Source organism: Aphidius gifuensis, linkage group LG6 (assembly GCF_014905175.1).
Source record: "Aphidius gifuensis isolate YNYX2018 linkage group LG6, ASM1490517v1, whole genome shotgun sequence".
Lineage (NCBI taxonomy): Eukaryota > Metazoa > Arthropoda > Insecta > Hymenoptera > Braconidae > Aphidius > Aphidius gifuensis.
Genome location: NC_057793.1, coordinates 8,711,465 through 8,733,488, shown reverse-complemented (window position 1 = coordinate 8,733,488; position 22,024 = coordinate 8,711,465). Strand labels below are relative to the sequence as shown.

The 22,024-nt window shown below is 26.9% G+C and overlaps 1 protein-coding gene across 6 annotated transcripts in view; it reads left to right on the top strand.

Moving 5' to 3' along the window:
* The window catches only part of LOC122859355 (transcription factor collier), a 52,562-nt gene extending 34,028 nt beyond the window's left edge, over positions 1 to 18,534 (top strand). The window contains exons 7-14 of one of the 6 annotated variants that reach the window (XR_006374341.1): positions 10,070 to 10,151; positions 11,697 to 11,829; positions 14,783 to 14,937; positions 15,015 to 15,141; positions 15,218 to 15,520; positions 15,855 to 16,091; positions 16,504 to 16,700; positions 17,492 to 17,597. Coding sequence is in view for 4 of the 6 variants with exons in the window: in XM_044162847.1 (XP_044018782.1) it covers positions 10,070 to 10,151; positions 11,697 to 11,829; positions 14,783 to 14,937; positions 15,015 to 15,141; positions 15,218 to 15,520; positions 15,855 to 16,091; positions 17,492 to 17,604 (1,150 nt within the window). In the remaining 2 variants the exon portion in view is untranslated. Of the gene's footprint in view, positions 1 to 10,069; positions 10,152 to 11,696; positions 11,830 to 14,782; positions 14,938 to 15,014; positions 15,142 to 15,217; positions 15,521 to 15,840; positions 16,092 to 16,503; positions 16,701 to 17,477 lie in introns of those variants that run through there. The other 5 variants (XR_006374340.1, XM_044162847.1, XM_044162848.1 and 2 more) reach the window with 5 other exon arrangements.
* Positions 18,535 to 22,024: the final 3,490 nt, after the last annotated feature.

Genomic DNA, 22,024 nt, shown 5'->3' with positions numbered 1-22,024 from the left:
ACCCCCTACATTTTTTTTTCACCCTTCAGCTTCTCAGAGCTTGCAAGATATAGGAAAAAAAAAAACGAAAGATTTGTTCGGTTGAAATAAAAAATTTGTTGTCCAAATACATATTTTGCTCATGATGCCCACGAATCAAGCTTTTTCGAAAAATAAAATATTTTATTGATATTTAAAGAATTGTTTTTTAAAAAAATAATTTGATATCAATTTTTGTAAATATACGCACTTGTGTGTGTCAGGGTTAGATACGATTTTTTTTTCAAATATTCAAAATGTAGTTTTCGTTTAAACGACCATAAGAATCTCGAAAAAAAAAAGCCCTGAAGGTAAAAAAAAAAGTCAATAATATTCTTCGACTATTTACAAATAAAAAAAAAATGATAATACTCATCTAAATACTATTTAAAAATAAAAATACTTTTAACAAATATAAAATACAATTAATTTTATAAAATTGAATAATTTATAATCAATTTGACGTATCGATAATGTAGATTTCTAAATTAATTTTATTTCAAAAGTAGATAAGAATATTTTGTTCTAATTAAAAAACAAAAAAATAATTAGTATATTCAAGAAATATTTATAGATAAACTGAAATTGCATGTAAATGTCATCGAAAGGTCTTTTGACAATTATTATTATTATTTTTTCCATCTAGTGCAAAAGTCTTTTAAAGATCTTATCTCGTATCAAACACACTGTGTGTGTATGTGTACGTACTTTCACAACTGATGTTTGCAATTCACAGACAATGATAATTCATTGAGTGTATGTGTATCTCAAGCCACGTGTCCAAGTGCATACTTTACTATTTTTTTTCATCTTACGACTTGTATGAATATGGTACAGACCTACTCAATTATTTAAAACGTCGCGCCGCGGTAGATTACCTAACATGCGCGTGCACTGAATAACATTTTCAAGATTCACTTTCATTTTTCATTTTCTTCAGCTAAAAAAAAAAAAATTCATATAAAACTATATAAATAAAAATAAAACATTATTTATTATTTTTATTGTTAATTATTTTTATTTTCTTTTGTATTTTCATGGACAATTTCATCACGTATATATTTTATCTGTTTTTATATTTATTTATTTATATGAATTTTTGAAAGTCGACTTGGTTGCGTTTTGGGGGCGACGCATGGATACCAAACGAAATAAGAGAGAGATAAAAACATTGAAGGCAAGACGAAGAAAGTGGAGATCAGTGAGGTAGATTTTTGAATGAGTTGAAAAGAGAAGATGAATCCCGCGGGACTATCGACTGCCAGGTCCCGTGGGGCAAGTCGATACTCCAGAAACGCAATATATATAGATATTTTACCTTTGACTATACAGTCAAAACTCGTCTCTTCCTACTTGCCCTTGCTCTCCTTTAGCCTCATCACATCTTTCTCACAAAGTCAGAATTCAACTTCTAAATATCATGCGCACGCGCCATATTTCCTATTTTCATCCCTTTCTATATGATTTTTTTATATTTTCTTTATCTTTTTTGCGTGTTACAAAACGTATGAAAGTGTTTTACGATCGTTGTCAAGTGATTTGTTTGTTTGTTAAATTTTTATTAACGTAATTTTAGATATCTCATTATTTTACAGTATTACAAATTAATTTTTATTATATTTTTAATCAAAAATTTAATTCCAATATCAGCTATACATTATAAAAAATAAAAAAACACATTTAGTAAAATTTTACGATGAAATTAATTTGGAATAATTTAATTATGAACATGCTAGTTTTGAAAATTCGATGGAGAAACAATTGTCAATTGAAATTAACTGAAATTTGATTCAAATAATAGTAATTTTAAACAACTTGTAATAAAAATTTATTTTAAAATGATTCGATAAAATTTGTAATAACAAAAGTGCAAAATTTTTATGAGGTGGTAAAGAAACTAAAGTGTTTTATATAAAGAAGCCAACTTAAATATACGCCTATACCACTTTTGTAAATTTACACGAGGTAAAAGCTTACTTTTTCTCGAAACTTTACTTTTTTTTTTTATTATTAATATAACAACAAAAAAGTTTTAAAACATCATTTGATCTTTGTTAAACATCATAAAATCTTTTAAAAAATTTTCATATTATCGTCATACTAGTATTTATTCAGGTGTTTAAATTTCATAACAAACTTGTCATTAAAAAACTTAAAATTAAATATAAAAACAAAATGAAAAATATATTATTAATACGTAAATATAAATTGTAGTTTTAAAAATTCATTCTCAATATATTGTATAAATATTTGATGATATACTTAAGAAGGATGAAACCTTTTACAGAAGAGTGAGACGAAATAACATGTGGTTGAACTACTCGACATTGCCAATTTACTATTAACATTTGAAGCCCAAGTAGTTGCCAATTGCCATGGCTTGTGTGGTTTAATTTAAACGACACTTTGGGACACTCACTCCAATTTATACCTCAACAATAAATACTAATTCTCTTATCTTTCGCATGAACATTTTGACATGTACATACATCAAATCTTTCTATATTCATTTGACGAAAAAAGTCATATAAAAATTGTCAAATAAAAGATGAAAAAAAAAATAAAACAATGAACATTTATGAAGACAATAAAAATATATATCTATAAAAAAATTTCAAGAGTTAGTTTTGTATGCTTTTCTTAACGTCATAAATGCTCGACAAAGTGTTTTCATGTTCTTCTGCACAAATACACTTTTGTATATTTGGAGGAAAAAAAAAAAAAAAAACATTTTTCCACGCTTCGTATTTTATTGCTGGGGTTTCTGATATCGCAACGCGAGCGAATGGTGTTTCTAGTAGTAGTTTTATATATGTATAACATTGGTAGAAAAGCAGGCAAGTATTATCATCCGTTGAGGGTTGAAGGGCGAATGCCCTCCCCATATAAAATCACCATGGCAACCCCTGTACACAGGCCCACAAAACAGTATTCTGTCCTGCTAGAATGGCGACTACTATAACCTTCCAAACTCCTCAGGCAACGATAATAATCATAATCCATAGATAGGTCATAGTCTTCAAAGAGGAAAGAACAAAAAAAAAATACTCATTTCTTTATTATACATATAGAATAGCAAAATATTAAGTAGAAGTAACAAAAAAAGTCAAAAAAAAAAAAAATTAGAAATTGTGGTTACTAGGTCGAACTTGTTCGATCCCTCGGGTAAATTGAAAGAATTAACGTCCATCTCAATGTTGAAGTAGAGGACAGTCAATTGGAAAAAGTTGAGAGAAATATTTAAGATCGAAAAAATTTTAAACTTTGTCTCACTGTGTTTACAACTAAATATATTTTCTTTGACTTGTCGAAAACCTTTGAATTTTTCTATACTCTCTCTCGAAAAATTGTTGGATTTTTTTGTTTTTTTTTTTTTAAATAAATAAATTACTTACGTGAACAGCTTGCTTGTACGTTTCTTGACTTATTTTTTTCGTTTTTTATTTAACAATTGAATTTAGAAAATCAAATTTAGCAAATAAAATGAAATAAAATTTTTTAAAAAGACAGTGGATGTTTATTTGTACATTTGATTCGTTATTAATTTAAAATAATTTTACTCATTTTTTTTCATGTTAAGTGATTTGAAAAATATAGATATAAACAATCGTGGTATCTTTAAAATATCAACAGCTGCTTGTTGATTTAAAAATAAAAAAAAATCATCAACACAATATGTTAAAAAATAGTAGCAAGTATTGACTACTGACTGGAAGTGTAATGAGTTATTAATGACTCTCCACAATATCCACTTGTTACCATAAAAATAAATTTAAATAAATTCAAAAAAAATAAAAAATTTAAATCTATTTCAAGCCTATAATTTTCCTAAATAAAAGTTCTTAATAAAAATAATTTGCTTAACATGATAAATAGCACCGAACAAGTTCATATATTTTCCAAATTTTTAAACAAAATAATCATTTCACAGCCCTTGTTATAACCAACAGGCAGATACATGTGCACATTTCTATATTAAATTGGTTAGTAAATCCCGAGAGCGTTACCCTCAAAGGATCCACGAAATATTAAAATCACATTTTATAATAAATATATACCTCTACACAGCCTGTCAACTGATCTTGACACAAACTCAACATCGTCACAAGCAAATTAGGTTATAGCTGTGGGATTAAGTGAAGCCTCCATCAACGAACTGTTAACTTATTACCTACTCACTTCTCCCTCATATATACCAAAGGTAGATTGACTAAAACTTGAATATAATTTAATGCACTTATCAATTTATCAAACAATTTATACTTGAGATAAAGAAAAATATTTTCATATTAATTTAATTTATATAATATTATGCGTGAGTATAAAATAATCCATATGTTGATGTGTATTGTCATTTTTTTTTTTTATATTATTTTTACTGGTTTCTAGAAAGGGTGTATAAACCGTGCCTCAAGGGTTCCCATGGGTCCACGTATCTAAATGAAGACATTAATAAATCGTTGGTGATATGCCATGTAGTCTCTGAGATTTATATTATTGCTATAATATGATTAAACCAATAAAACTACATCAATTTTTTTTTTTATTTTTGATTTAATTTTTCGAATAGTTGCATTTATGCAAATATACATCTAAAAATTTCAATGGATAGTATTCAGAATACCCCAAAGGCATATGACCATAATTATACGAACAATTTTACTATGCTTTAAATATCACATAACCAGTTGAATAAATATTTAATCTCATCACTGTATATGTATAAACAATTGTACATGATAAAAATAAAAAAAGTTTCATAACTTTTCAACTAACATCACACAGTATCAAAAGACTTTATATTGCAGTTGGGTATTACTTTTAACTTCTCTTGAATTTCACGAGAGAATTTCTTGATCGTTTTTTTTTTTTATAAATTTAATAGCAACCTCTAACTGTTATTGCTTCTAAAAAAAAGTAGATAAATAAATATTCAAAATAAAAAAACTTTAAATAAAATTTTTATCTTTGTTAATTAATAATAAATAAAATTTTACAAATGAATTCGATTTATCAAAAGGATGATTTAAAAATATACAAGGTAATTCTAATATTTTTAGGGATTGAAATTGATAAGTAGGATAATTTTATGTGGGGTAAGGCCAGCCAGTTAATAATATTTGAATAACAAAGTGGTGGCAATATAATGTAGTAAATCTTGGAGTACAGTTGCATCATATATGCGCTGTAGACCAAAATCTAGTTATCTATATAGATGATCATCTCTCGTCTTGAAGTTAATGTGATAGACTGCCATTAAGGTATCGACTAGTTAGGGGATGAGCCAGTTCCAACACACTTAAGACATGGCTTACATATATACAGATGAGAACACAAATACTCCGACAAATATATAGGCCATACATACCATGGCTATATGTATGTTCACTGGACGGGAAGACGTATTACTCGGGCATGAATTAGTTAGACTACCTTCGTGAATAGCCACAGAGTAACTCATCTGTTACATATATATATATATATGACTTATGTTATGCATACTGATAATGTCTTTCAAAGTAATAAACACAAGCTCTTTCGAAACAGATCTCAATTGAAAAAATCATATATAACGAAAATTAAAATTTTCAATACTCCGGTGGGTTATGTGCAATTATAAGTTAGTGTAATTTTTTTTTTTTCAAATAAGATATCATATTGTTTAGTCACAACACTACGAAATTTTATCATAAACATATGTTCATCTATGTGAGTGAGCAGGGCTGCCAGCACTGCGCGTTGAATCTCCACAAAACATGATTTTGTTGGGTTCCAATGTAAATCGGGAAAAAAACAGCCACATCAAATTTTTCTATTAGAATTCCAATAACTCCGTGAGTTTTAAAGATATCGTTTTCAAAATAGCGGCGATTTAAAGATCAAAATAAAAGGAAACTTTTAATTAGTCGGTGCAAATCGATCACGCTTACAGATAAAAAGTTATTTAATATTTAAAAAAAAAAAAAAAAAAAAGGTTTTTAACATTTTTGGCTCTGGCAACTTTAATAAATATTTGAGAAAAAATCAAAAATATACAAATTTAAGAGATTGAAAATACGCTGCTTTTGGTTCTAACACGAAGTGTTTCCGAAAATTTCTTTAGAAATGAAAGCGTTTTTTAATTTTCGGTAGACAAATCTACGCGAAGCGTCCCACCTCCGTAAAAAAAATTATATATAGCTTTTAAATAACTTGCTAATGTATTATCATATTTTTTTTTTTATTTTAATTTTCAATTAACAAAATATTAGAAGCTATTATAGCTTAGAGCAAGATCTTAGAGAATTTTAGGTGAATTTTTATACTTATATATATCCGTAGCACTTTCCGGCAAGGATCTTTATGAAAACGAGGAATAACGGATGCTAGATTGTGCGACGACCGTTACACAAGAAAAGCAAGAAGGCCATAATGGAAACTAGTTAAACATTGATACCCCTTACTAACCCTATGTACTAGGCCTCTTTATCCTACCCCACAATACAAACTTATATTATGTATATACTTTATATATATTAGGAAATCAACAAGATGCAAGTTTATATATTTATATATATGTAACAAGTATGTGTCTATGTATGCATGAAGTTAATATCTAATTTAAGAGAACTAGTATAACAACAAGCCAACATTTCTGCGATACCTTATAGACCTTTGTATACATTCTTATTAATTGACGTCTTGTAAAATCTACATTATGCATTTGACTTTATTCCCTTGGTGCTTTACTGTTGCTTTTGCATATTCAAACATTATATTGCTATTGGATAATCAGTTGTCGAAGGCAAACGTGCATAACCACGTAAATTTTCAAAGCAAGTTTACTGGGAATTTTTGATTTATTTAGGGATTGAGAAATGTGTTTAAGACCTTGCACAAGTTTTGGTATTTGTGATTGTCAAGTTCAATAAATTAACTAACATAGAATAAGATAGCATTGAACAATTGAGATGTTATTATATGCTCAAAGTTTTAACGACATTTGGTTTGATTTATTTGATGTTTGTATATCATTTTAAATAAAAATTCTATTGGGTATTTAGAGAAGCAAGATACTAATCAATAAATAATTTAAAAAAATTATTTAGATGATTATAATTTATTGAATTTTAACTTGAAAACAAAGCAACAAATTTTTATCTTTAAAAGTCACAGTATTTTTGTTTGAAATAAATGGAAGATCAAGCTACTGAATTTGGATTTTCTATATTTTCAAAGCATCAACAACCAGGTTCTTTACTCTAAAGCTGCAAAATATCCATCTCTATATTTTTCAGAGCTTATTTTTTTTTTTAGCTTTGATAAAATCTTTAATAAAAAATTTTAACTTATGACTTTTATATACATTTTTGTGTAGTGTTTATTATTATTTTTTTTTTGTTTTTTTTTATTTCCATTTACAGATCGAAAGGATAATATTGAAAACATGATTGGTGATTGGATATATTGAATAAAAAACGAACAAGAAATGAATGAAAAAATTCAGTAGACCGAAAAAACATGGAACAGTTATAACTACTTGGTTTCATGTTAATAACCAGTAACTTTACGTCTAAATAAAATGAAAAAAAAAGCTCATAAATAAAAGCTAGTATGTAGCGTTAAATATCGACAAGAGTTTGGATATATTTACCAATAGCAAACAATTCAGTCAAACAAATTCAATCAAACCTTGCAATAAAAAACATGCACCAATTTTATTTGTCTACCTTGTGTACTAATTAACAACTGCGACATACATCTCCAACTTTTTTATTTTAATTCTCTATTTCATCTATTTTATTTACTATAAAATTTCAATTTTATTTAAAGTACATTGAACATCTGGCATTCTCAAATGTTTTTTAAAGAAAGCTTGCGTCATAGGGTATCAAATACATCATTGCCTAAAAGTGTCTAGAACAAAAAATAGCTTATCCATATAGTGTCAAGAACAGAGGTGCTAGAAACAGAGAAAAAAAAAAATCTAATAGACGTACAGAATCGAATTTCGTGTATATATTTATTCCCCAATTTTATTGTAGAATTGTAGCCAAATTTATATAGTCCATAGATAAATGTATTCCATGCCCTTTTAAATATAAAAGAATAAAATCCAGTTCGCATTTGAATCAGCCTTGTAACGCAATCCATTAGATCCCCCAACAGCCAATACTTTTGAGCAAGTAGAATAAAATGAGATGACTGTAAAAATTGCTTTTTTGTGCCTGGGGGTTGTCGTCAATCATTAGTGTACATAATACTACTTCACGTGTACAAAAATTTAGGGCATATTTGTGTTTTTTTTTTTTCTATTTTATTTGCCACCCTTAACCCCCCCCCCCCTTATTTCAAGTCCATCAGTTTAAAATCTCATTCATCTGATGATGATAAAATTGGACTTTAATAGGCTGATATTTTAAATTTATTTCGACAGTTAGCTGAGCCAATAATTTGGCGTCAAAAAATTATCTTATTGTCAAAGACACTGCTGTATATCTTATCAATTTAATATCCATCTGGAAAATATAAACTGGCTCATGAAAATTAGCATTAAAATATTCACAAACATATTTTTTACATTTACGATATTTTTTTCTGTCAAGTTTGTATTTGTTTGATAAATCAATCTTCATTAACACCCAGTGTATATATAAATAATCTTTAAAAATAAAAAAAAAATTGATTCACCAAGCTGTTGCATTAAGATAAATGATAGTATCGATTTTTATTATCATTGAATGAAAATAAAATAAAATGCTAAACTTGCATTCACGACTTACATCATGCTAAAGTTAAAAACCATTTTTAACTTTATATTGTAGCTTTTTCATGAATAGCTTGTTAAAGTGAAGATATAACGTATTTGAAATAAGACGTGAAGAAGGTTAGATGAAAAAGAGTAAAGATTTAAAAATAAAAAAAAAAATATAAAACATAGTACAACTAGTAAGTACCCTAGTGATCATCAACATTGATAAGAAAGTGTATACAATGCTTTTGAATATCAACCCAATGTTGGATAAAATCTTCAATAATATATACTGAAGTAAATTAAATTCTTGAGCTGGTGAATAGTGTTGTAAACAATGATTTTTCTTCTTTATTAAAAAAAAAAAAAATAAACTTGTATAAGAAAACAAAAATTGAAAGAAAAAAAAAAATTTAAAGGCATGCGTTTGATTTTTTTTATTGAAACGTACGAATCTACTTCATGAAGAGATGACAATAGGTATCCCTTGGGTATGAAAAATTTTACCCCTCAAACCCCTTACGTATATTTATTCCTCTCATTTTGCAACCCTTGAATATACAAACTGACTCGTTGTTGCTCGTCGCGGTATATCCACCTTTTCTCTCCCCGCACATTCTGATTGTTTTCTGTGTTCTCTACTTTTCGATCTTCACAATATATACAGCCAATGGATTTTGAATCATCCTACCGTTATTTTGCATCTACTAGCAACACCCTATACACCGTGAAAATTTACTAAATTCAATACACCCCAAGATATTTTATATATAATTCATGGAAAATTTTGCTTGAAAAAATTTATGTTTATTTGTTTCATTTTTTATTTATGTATAAAAAAAAATAAATAGAATAAATGCTTGAGGGGTAATTGAAAATATTTATGATCATTTGTTAAAGTTTTTTTTTTTTTATTATAAAAAATTATGTAATGAAAAAATGAGAGAGAATTTAGTGTTTAATTGTAAAACTGATTGAACAAAACAAAGTCACAATTCACAAAGTACATATATAGTTTTTTAAGAGTATAAAAAAGTAAATATATACTCAAAATTTTATCTATCAAGTTTGTCCACACAAAAGTCAATATACAACACAATAGCCTGGGGTTTAATCTAGAGAAATACTAAATAATACAAACGGATGTAGTAGATAGAAAAGTTTCGATTGGTTTATACAGTATTCAAATGTAACTTGAATATTTAACATCTACGTTGTCCTCTGATTAAGCTTTACTATTTTTTTTTTCATAAAAAGAAATACAATAAATTTTATCTTGTTATTTTTGACTAATTGTTTTTTTTATGTTTTTTGTTTTAGATTCTTTCTTAAATTTTTTCTAAAATGCAATCAAAATTGTCTGAAGAATGCGGGCAATCCACGTGACATGCGGCGATTTCAGGTAAGAAAAATTTACAAATACAAAAGTTAAATTTTGACAAAGTGACAATTAATGAAGCTTTTTTTTTTTAAGCTTTTTAAATGTAAAAATTAATTAGAATAATCATATATAACGAAAATTAAAATTTTCAATACTCCGGTGGGTTATGTGCAATTATTAGTTAGTGTAATTTTTTTTTTTTCAAATAAAATGTCATATTGTTTAGTCACAATACTACGAAATTTTATCATAAACATTTGTTCATCTGTATGAGTGAGCAGGGCTGCCAACACTGCGCGTCGAATCTCCACAAAACATGATTTTGTTGGGTTCCAATGTAAATCGGGAAAAAAACAGCCACATCAAATTTTTCTATTAGAATTCTAATAACTCCGTGAGTTTTAAAGATATCGTTTTCAAAATAGCCGCGATTTAAAGATCAAAATAAAAGGAAACTTTTAATTAGTCGGTGCAAATCGATCACGCTTACAGATAAAAAGTTATTTAATATTTAAAAAAAAAAAGAAAAAAAGGTTTTTAACATTTCTGGCTCTGGCAACTTTAATAATTATTTGAGAAAAAATCGGAAATATACAAATTAAAGAGATTGAAAATACGCTGCTTTTGGTTCTAAACTCACTTAAGAAATGAAAGCGTTTTTTAATTTTCGGTAAACAAATCCAATACGTAGGTGACGCGAAGCGTCCCACCTACGTAAAATCATCCTTGTTTTATTAAATAAATAATATAGATAATTATTAAAATTTTCCATTTTACATTTTTATTATTAAATTAAAAATAAATAAATAAATATTTACGAATCATAAAGTGTATAGTCAAGAGTTGAGAGCCTTATGTAACAATCAACTTATAATCCTTGCTGGCTAGCAATTAGCCGAAGCACAAGCATCACTTCCTTTACCCGCTTGGATTCATCTCTTATCCACCATAACTACCCCTACCAACATTACTATATATATCTACAAGTCTCATCCACTGTACCCATACAAAAAGACAAAATTAAAAAATAAATTAACACAACAAAAAAATTTAAAAAAAAAAATAAACATAATTCCATGAAATACACGATGGAAACAGAATAAGAAAAAAAAAAAAAAAATTACAAGGTAGTTGTAGTTGGCTTCACGTGTGAGAGTCCGTCGACGTGGTAATTTTATATTTTTTTTTTATACTTTCATTAGAACTCTATTGCACGTGGCTTGAAAAAAACCGCGGGGTTGAAAATTAAAATATTTATCGTACTTCCGAATCTCTTCCGGAATTGCTTATTGCCAAAAGTTGCGAATTAAAATTTTACTTCCCCCGGCTTTTACCAGTTCAAGCTAGAATGTTATACATATATATTCTCAGTCCTTTCCGCAATATCTGCACGTTAAAAAAAAATATAAAAAAATGATAAACTTTGTACCCCTTAATTCATTTATTTTACAACATCAGTCGTTGAGTTTTAAAATAAAAAAATTGAATATAAATAAAAAATAATATAATATCTTGGCTATAAAGTTTGTAAAAATATTATTTTAAATTATTTAAAATATTCAACAGGTTATTATTTCAACTCAAGTTGGAGTTGATGGACCACTTTTGGCAATTTCCGACAACATGTTTGTACACAATAATAGTAAACATGGACGCAGAGCGAAACGACTAGATCCTGGTGATCATGGTGAATACAACAGTAAGTTTAAAAATTAATATAACAAAAGCTAATTTTAATTTTTATATTCACAGTTTATTATATAACACGATATAAATACCCAAACAATTCCAAAATGAATATATAAATTCGAAATGATATTTTGAAAAAATAAAAATATCCGTTTAAACTTGTTTACCATTCCAATTAATCTCGTTGTGTTCGCAGAATTGATTTACTGCACTGCAGACGGAATGATGCATTATCGAGGTGATTATTTATTTAAATAAATGATAAACAAGTTTAATCGGAATTTTAATTGCAAAAAAAAAAAACAACAAAATCGTTTAAATAATCACTGAAAATTACATTTTTAAAAAATACAAAAAATAAATTTTTTAAAAATCATTTCTAATTAATATTTAACAAAAAAAAAATTATATAAATATTTATAAATATTACACACGAATATAATGAAAAAAAATAAATTTAAAAAATAAAAAAAAAATTGTGTAAAACGTGCGTCTCGTTGCGATTACAAAATTTTATAGAACAAAGAAAACTCATCGAAATGAGAAATAAAAAAAGAAAAAAGAAAATTCAAAAAAAGGTTTTACAAACTTGATATACATATACACACATATATAAACTAAAAAAAAAGCTTGAGTAAGAGATCACGGAAGAAAACTTGAATATATATACGAAAACGTAAAATGGAAAATATAGGGAGTCATAGAGTAATTCAGCAAAGTTTGGCGTCGACCGCGCATACAAACGGCTGATATCGCTCGTCTCTAACTTTTTTTTTTATTTATTTTTTTCCATTTTATTTTTAAAACTGTTTCTGGTCCTTTTCCGTTACCATCACCGTTCCTTCAACCATCTCACGCAAGACAAGATGTAAATCAATGGAAAAAGAAAAATAAAAAGGATCCAACCATTCCATTTTCTATATAGGCAAGATTTCCAAGGCTTTCTACTTTTCTACCCTCCAAGCGAGCACTCGAATTCGTTTTTTTTTTTTTCTATTTTTTTTTTCTTCCTTCATCCTCCCACAAGCTATTCCAACCACCCCATGATTCTTTTTCTTTTTTATTATTATTATTATACTTTTTTTTTTTTCGCCTACGCGTTCGCCCTTTTGTCTGGTTTTTCTACCGTACAGAAAAAAAAAACGCAAGTGGAATTGGCTATCCCTTTCTACCCTCCCTTACTCTTTTTGTACGAGCTTTTTTTTTTTTTTTTCTTTCTCTTATTTTAACCTCCTATTTGCCACTCTCTTTTTATCAACCCCCTCGGAAAACCAACTCTCGTTTCTACATGAATTTCTGTGTGCGCGTTGGTTTGTGAATGCTAAGTTTAAGCTATCTAAGGGGTTGTGAATATACATGTATATAAAAGAGAGGTTTCGATGACGCGGAAGAGTAGAAATTTTGAGAGTAGAAAACCACTGAAATTGTACATGTATGCGGTGTTACAACGTGCGCCATCATGCTCTCTTGGAACCCTCGAAATTTCGAAGCGGGCATACCAATGAGACAACTGTAAGTCTCATCACAATTGACAAAAATTTTTTTAAATAAAAATACAAAAAAAATACTTTAAAAGTTTATTTATCACATGACTTTTTACATTTTTCATAATTTTTTTTGATATATTTACATATTCTATTTTGTGATGTTCAATTTTTTCGATAGAAATTTATATATACTAAATCAAAAATATTATTTTATTTTCAAATAAAATACTTGTTTTATTTTTCTTTGTTTCATTCTTTTTTTTTTTTTATCAAATAAGTCATTGAGGGATGGAAAAAAAATTTGAAAATCAATTTTAATATTTTTTTTTGATGGAAGAGTTCAATAGTAAATTTAAATATTGTATTTTGTTTTATTTTTTTTACTTAGATATATTTTAAAGTTGATTAAAAAAAATTATTAAAATATATATTGAAAATATGTATTTGAAATTTATCGAAACATAAATGGTTTGTTGTATTTTGAAATTTTCTTGTACAAGGGTTAGTTATACAGAGGTTTACACCAATAAATACCAATGGTCCCAATGGAGAAAACAAATTACTAGGTTAACCGAGAATGTAGAAAATCTAATTATCTAAATTACCTGAAAATTAGAATTTTTTTATATTAACTATCCTTTCTAATAACTTTATAATAACATCAAAATAATTTCGTCTCATATAATAAATTACAATTAATAATAATCTCTAAAATAAAATAAAAAAAATCTATCAAACTTGTCATCAAAATTAAAGCGGTAAATTTAAATTCAAAAAAATAGATACAAAAATCAATTTAAAAAAAAATAAAAACAATAATATTTTGAATGCATAAAATTTGTCCATGTGTACAAAAGACAAATGGTTAAATTCGTAGTTTCGTTAAGCGACTTTGATTTATATAACACAGTATATATATTATCTGTACAAAAGAGGAAAAGTGTTTGAGCATCACTGAAGGCAATATACCATGATGTCAGCTACTCTGGTAGTACCTCTAACCCTTACCAACCCAGAGTTGGATATACCCAGTTACAACAGAATGGGGCTTTGCCAGGAAACAAAATGATATCATTGGGTTATAAATTTTCAAGCAGAGACACTACCTTGTACACCCCCTATTGCCTCTTTCCGCCTATACTCATTCTCATTCCCTTCGACAATCACAAGTATATTTTCCCTTTACCCCGAATTTCTCGCCTCTATTTCTTGTTATATTATACAACCCCTTCTCACAATAGCTGTGAGAGTATATATACACACTTGTCTCTCCCATAACTATATATATATATTTTGACTTTACTCTTGTTCTATTTCTTTCTCCCTTTTAAACTTTATTCTCACCACAATTTTAACTCAAAAATATATATATTTATATCAACCACTTTAACAAAATAAACAGAATATTCTCATAATTTATAACGTTAAAATCATCGCCATTTATTTTTTTATTTTTATACTTTATTTTATTTACAGGTTTATATCCAGCTTTGCCACTTCAAACACCTTGTATCAAAGCAATATCACCAAGTGAAGGATGGACTACTGGTGGATCAACTGTGATAATTGTTGGTGAACATTTTTTTGATGGTTTACAAGTTGTTTTTGGTTCTATGCTTGTTTGGAGTGAGGTAAATTAGCTCATTTATTTTTTATTAATTAAAAGTTTTATTTTTTAAATTAATTTATATTTTTTTTTTTTTTTTAGTTAATTACGGATCATGCTATTAGAGTACAAACACCACCACGACAAATACCAGGTGTTGTTGAAATAACGTTGTCATATAAAAGTAAACAATTTTGTAAAGGTTCACCAGGAAGATTTGTTTATGTTTGTAAGTAAAATTAAAACAATAAAATTTATGTATATTTGTTTAATGATAATAATTAATTATTGATTTTTATGTTTAGCATTGAATGAACCAACAATTGATTATGGTTTTCAAAGATTACAAAAAGTACTTCCTCGACATCCTGGTGATCCAGATAAATTACCAAAAGAAATATTATTAAAAAGAGCTGCTGATGTAGCTGAGGCAGTATGTACAATGCAAAGAACACATACAACTCCAGCAATGTCAGGTGCACCAAGAAGTCCATCAAATCATCCATCAGCACCACCAACATCTACATCAAATACAGCATTTAATTCTTACACAGGACAATTGGCTGTTTCAGTGCAAGAAAATGGTAGTGCATCAAAGTGGACAGACGGTAATTTAAATATTTTTATTATAGATCATTCGTCGTTTATTGTTCGTTTAGAATTATCAAAAAAAAAATAATTAACATTTTTATCAAAAAAGCTTCTAATAATTATTGTAGAATATTTTTTTTATTTTTTTCATTTATTTTTTATTGTAAATTAATCATGATTAAATTCAAGTAGCAGATATTTTACAAGAAAAAAAAAAGTAAAAAAAATGTTAAAAATAAAAAATTTATAGCATGATAAATGTGGTCATGAATGTTAGTGATGATTTTATTGACACGAACGATAAGATACTGACGATTTCTCGTTTCTGAACGGACAGGTTTCTATTTTTAGACGGTGGCTCAGTGAGCAGGAGTACTGGGTGTGGTGGAGGTGGTGGTGGATCAAGTGTAGGTGGAAGTACAACAGATACATATAGACAAAGCAGTAGTGCAAGTCCACGTGGTATTGTTAGTAGTGGTGGTGGTGGTTATTGTGGAAGTTCAGCAAGTACACCACATAGTCACAGTACCAGCGGAAGTTATTCTGTTCCTAATCCATATACTGGTAGTCCAACACTATACACTTCACGTATGTATATTAATTATTTATTAAATATTTTCATCTATATTTTAATATTATCTTATTATTTGCAATTTATTTATGTGCTTTAAGCTTTTTTTTTTTTAGTAAAGATAATATATTAAATTTAAAAAAAAATTAGAGGATTCATAGAAAATATTATTCATCAAATTAAAATAACAAATTTATTTGTCAAAATTACCATCATATATTTGATGGTAACTTTTAAATAATGCCTCTAATTTTTTTTATATATATTATTTTATTTTTGCTTGAATATATTTTAATTTATTTGTCACTGCAAAAAAAAAATTGAAAAAAATATATAAAATAGTAAATTTTATTTTATTTATAATTAAATATATTTTGCAGTGATTTTATAATTTTATTTTGCTATTTTTTTTATTTTTTTCAATTTTAGCACATGATCAATATGGCATTTTCTATTCATCCAGTGACATGAGTGCATTCGCCCCTGTTGTCCGACCACCGACTACCTCAGTCCCACCGCATTGGTCCATACAGCATCACCTTGCAACAGCTGCCCAGTAAAACCGCTAACCATTCACTATATCATCATATACCCATGCTTGATACACTGATTTAAAAAATATATACGTAGGTATTTTCATATATAAACACATCCCAAAAAACATCTCAAATAAATCTCTTCATAATTTTCATTTTTCAAATGATAAAAGCTCAAAAATTTATGCTTAATATTTAATCGAAATAATCATTTTTTTTCATATTAATTTTCGTAGAAATTATATACGTTGCATGCTAAAATATTACTGAAAAATAAAACTGTCATTACATTGGGAAAATAAAAAAAAAAAATCGTGTGAACCTAATACAGTAATTCTTGCGTTAATTCAATTGCATCGATCGCGATCTTGATCAAGATCCCAAAAATCGAAATAAGTCCAAAGATGAAAGAAAAAAAAAAAAAAATGAAATCACAAATGTCGTCAATGCTTCAACAAGCTTAATAAATATAAAAAGTTTCTTGTTAAGGTACTGTCGTATGATTCTTGTATAAAACGAGAATTATTTTATCGATTTATGACCGTAAATCTTGTTTTCCTGTCGTCAAGCAGTTAGTAACTACGCCGGCACGTGTCTGTTGTGCACTTGAGTATACAGAATTTAACAACGATGCTGTTTGTAAAAAGCAATGGGTGCCAGTTATGGCATTTAACTCTCAGTTGTAATACCACATGTGGTTATCCATAATATACACCAATGTAATGGCAGTTGTATTTTATTTTATTTTTTATTCATTCTCTATAATTCAATTTAACATGATGATTGAAATAAACAAATAAAATTATATTAAAATAATATATATGTAATTTAATAAAAAAAAAGTCAACTAACTTATAATCATAATAGTGACTATGTTGCAGGGCTAGGAGATGTGGTTGGATCACCATTTAACATGAACCCATTTATGCTGCCAACATGTAGTCAAGGATACACGAGTATATCAAGTCCATTGCTTACAACAAATAGTAAATAGTACGAGGAAGCATCGAGTATTGATGGTGATGGAAGTCACTGAGATATTCTCAGGTACTAAATCAACTCAACATGATCGAGACCACCCAGTTTAAAGTTTTAAAAAATCCATAAATAAATATCATCGATCATCATAAATTTAATCATGATAATCGTGAGAACTTTAAAAAAATTTCAAATAATATTTATATAAAATAAAACAACATATTGTGTATTATAATTTTTTTTTTATTTTTCAATTTTTATTGAACACTTTTAATAGTGACATAGTGATAAAGTGAAAAATAAAATTTGTAATTAAATTATTATAAAAATATTAATATTCAATTTTTAAAAAATGAATAAAGTTTAACTTTTTATTCTTAAAAATTCAAAAAAAGCTAAAAATAATTTATCAATATTGTGTTAGAAAGATGAAATAATAATTCAATTCAATTGGAAAATAGAAAATACAAAAAAAAATATATATATAAAAAGAAAATTAAGTGATGAATTGTATACATATCGACAAAATGATAAAAAAAAAAAAAACAGTATTTAGGAAAGGACAGATAGTAGATATTATTATTTTTTTTTTGGTGGACCTTCATCTTTGTGTGACGTATTTCCTTGATGTATGCTTGGCTATTCCCTCACGTCCACTCTGAGTTTATGAAAATGCCAGACATTTTCTTAAAAGCGTTACGGTGTACGTCTGTATACTGTGTTTTTTTAAGAAAAAAAAAAAGTAATAATAATAATTTTCTGTCTTGGTATATAAAAGTGCGCCTTCAATCCAATGTTGAAAGGACCTTGAAGGTGAACTTTCAATATTTTATAACACCATACACCCCATCCCTTATTCACTATAGATCGAAGGTCAAAAAAAAAACGAGAGTTTTAAAAATTCAAACGTATAAAAATATTATTTTTTTCTTTTTTAATTACAAGACCATTAGATAGACATATCGATAGTATAAGATAATTTTTTTTAGATAAAGAAAATTCAATTGTAGATTGATTTATAATTATTTTTTTTTTTTTATGATTATTTAAAAAATTTAACTAAAAAGAAGATATAAATATTCGTAAATTAATAAAATTATTACTATCATTTGTATAATAGTTGTATATATTGTTGCAATGTATAATAAGAAAAAAAAAAATACTAAAAACGTAATTTTAAATCAATTTGTGAATGAAAAATTACCTGGGGAAAATTAACAGGTAATTTTAATGGAAAAAAAAATAATTTAGTAAATGAATGAATAACAATATCATTATTAATAAAAAAAATTGTAAATAATTTTAGAACGATCATAGAATTAATTTCTTAAATAATAAAAAAACTAAAATAAACACAAAAAAATAGCTGAATTGTTTAAAATATTATCAATAAATCACGAAAGTATACGATGAACAAATTAAAATAAATACCAATGAAAAATTAATAAGCGTTCTTTTAAATGCCACGACAACAATTGTTGATAATTGTTTAAATTTTTTGTCATTCATTAATCATTATTACTAAATTTATTTCTTATTATTTTTGTATATATAAAATTTAATAATCAATTGTTGGAATTAAATCTGACTATGTAATTTTTCTTTCTTATGATTCATTTATGTTTGGATCATAATGATTTTGTTGTATAATAAAAATTGATCTACGAAAAAAAAAAAAAAGATAATGAAAACCAAATGTATATTAATATGAATTAAAATGACAATTTCAAAAATTATTTTATGATGTATAATTTAATAATAACTTCCAAATAATTTCACTATTATTTTCTCCATAATTTTTTTTTAAAAAGCTTAGAAAATGTGTTTAAATTTTTGATGTTTATCTGGATAATAAACTGGGTCATACATGAACTTCAGTCACGATAAATTTTAAAAATAATTATTACTTGATAAATTTATCTTTATCTACGTATTTTTTTTCAAACAGAAAATTAATATTAATAAAATATATATCAATAGAAAACATGAAAAATAAATTTATCATTAGTTTAACAACCTATCAATCTAAAAATCAAAATAAACTTAAATTTAAAAACACAATTGATTAGATTATTCATGAAATTAAAAAAATGAATAAATAAATTTTTCATTATCCAATACAACAGAATAATAAATTGAAACACTATAGCTAAAAATATAAAAGGGTAGTTTTTTTTTATCAACGAAAAAAAGAAGCAAGATGTATCAGCTGAAGGACCATACCACTTGGAGACGATTAGTTCACATGGTGTCGTATTACTTGGCAACAAAACGTTATTTTCATATGATGCACATCATTGTGATGCTGTTTGTGTTATTAGATTTAGATTGGCTGGCACGTGGCCAAAAAATGGGCGGTTAAACAAGTAAAATGCGCGGGCGCAAATTTACCCTACTAAAATTTCATTGCCACGTGCTCTACAGTAGATGCAAAATATACAAAAATATAATAAAATATATAGGGAGACAAATATACTATAATAAAAGCTCAATATAAAAAACATGTATAAACAAATATTAAAAAAAAAAAAAAAACGATACAAAATAATAGACGAGGGTTTTATTTTCTTGCGTGTTTGGTTCATTGCCACAAGTAAATTTATGTTTAGCCTCGGGTGACCACTCGTGGCTTCTATTATATCGCTAATAATACAATGCCAATTTAGTAAATCGATCTACTAGAAAAAAATAAATAAAAAAAAAAAAAAATTTACCCACAAGTCATAGCCAATTATATATAATATTTTTTTATTATTTTTTATTTCGTCAATTAAATTTTTAGCTGAGAAAAAATTGATGAAATTTGAATTGAGCTTCTTGTAAAAAAAAATAAAAGGGAGAAGAGTTTGATGGAGGAAAAAAAAACATCATGTGGCAGTGGCTTGATATGAGCAATGAAAATTGCTCATATGAAAGAAAATTGACAGAATGATTCTCCCTGTTTTTTTGTCAGTTAGACATGATAAAATCTTAGTTATCCACATCAACTATTCTCTCTTCTGTAAGTTTTTATTTTTATCAATGTATTGGGCATCACCCCTTCAATGCTTTATATTCATTTTGTATTGTATTGCTATGCAGTATGGGGATGAATGATATTAGATATTGCCTATTACCATCTGCTTAATATATACGTAATCTTTTTTTTTTTTTTTTTATTTCAAATGGGTGTTGTATTATCTGTATGATGATGATGGTTTTTAAGATAATACAATGAGTGTTGAGTATCGTTTTGAAATAAATTTTGACACTTGTTATTGAGAGTTGTTTGGTGGCTGATATATTGTTATCATTTTGGCTATTTTTATTTATTTTTTTATAAGGCTTTGGCCTTCGAGTTCAGAGTTTTTTTTTGTAAATATAGCTGAAATAAACAAATATAATTTTCATTGGTAAAATAGAGTAGGAAAAATATATTTGTTGTTAATTTTTTAGATCAATTCTGCTTGTGCAAATAATAAAAATCAATTATTTTATGCCGACTAAAAATGGTACGTTCAGTCGATCATCAAGAAACTCGTAAAGTAGATTCGAGAGACGAGACAAAAAAGATTTTCCTTACACGAGGATGAATTAAGACGGGATATGATATTTTTCTCATGGATCAAAAAAGGGTGAGACGGAAAAATGCTTTGATTAAGACGAGACGAGAGAGGGCAGTTTTTTGTTTCGTCTTGCAGCATCATTATATATAAGCTATAGCTGTTCTAAAGGGTGGTCATGCGAGAATCGTTATTTTCGCGATCTTGTTGGCTATTCCAGCTATCTAGAATGCTAAATTTGCCTATGCTGAATAGCTAGAATGGCTAGCAGAATTGCTAAAATAATGATTCTCGCATGACCAACGACCAAGCACCTTACGTGAAAAAAAAAAGAATAAATAAGAGCGTTGTTTTATAGGCTTTCACATTGCCTTACATCAAGACAATAATAATAACGTCAATAAAAAAAAGATAAACTTGGTGCCTTCCAGTAAATATGCTTATTATTAAAAATAACGTGCTTATTATTAAAAACCTTCGAACATAAATTAACACCTCATTAACATAAATTTGTTAGTGAAGATGAAAAAAAAAACACTTTAATAATTGTTCACCCAAGTATATAAAATTTTGGTATACGTACAACATTTACAAAAGCAGTAATTGATCTATTTAAAGCTGGTTTTTAACACAATAATATTTCATGAAAATATTTTTGGGTCTTTTTTCGAGCTTTCTCCGTCGTTTCTCCACTTTTCCAAAAATGCTATATGGTTGGAGAATATTTTCCGCTATTTCTCCAACTTTTTTCTACCGGAAATATATTCCAATTTTTTTGTCCGCTTTTTTATACTATTTCTGTAATTTGCTTTGACCAGAAATTTACAACTGTCATTTTACCAATTTTTTTCAATAATTTATGATTAATAAAAAAAAATAAATAAATAAATAAAT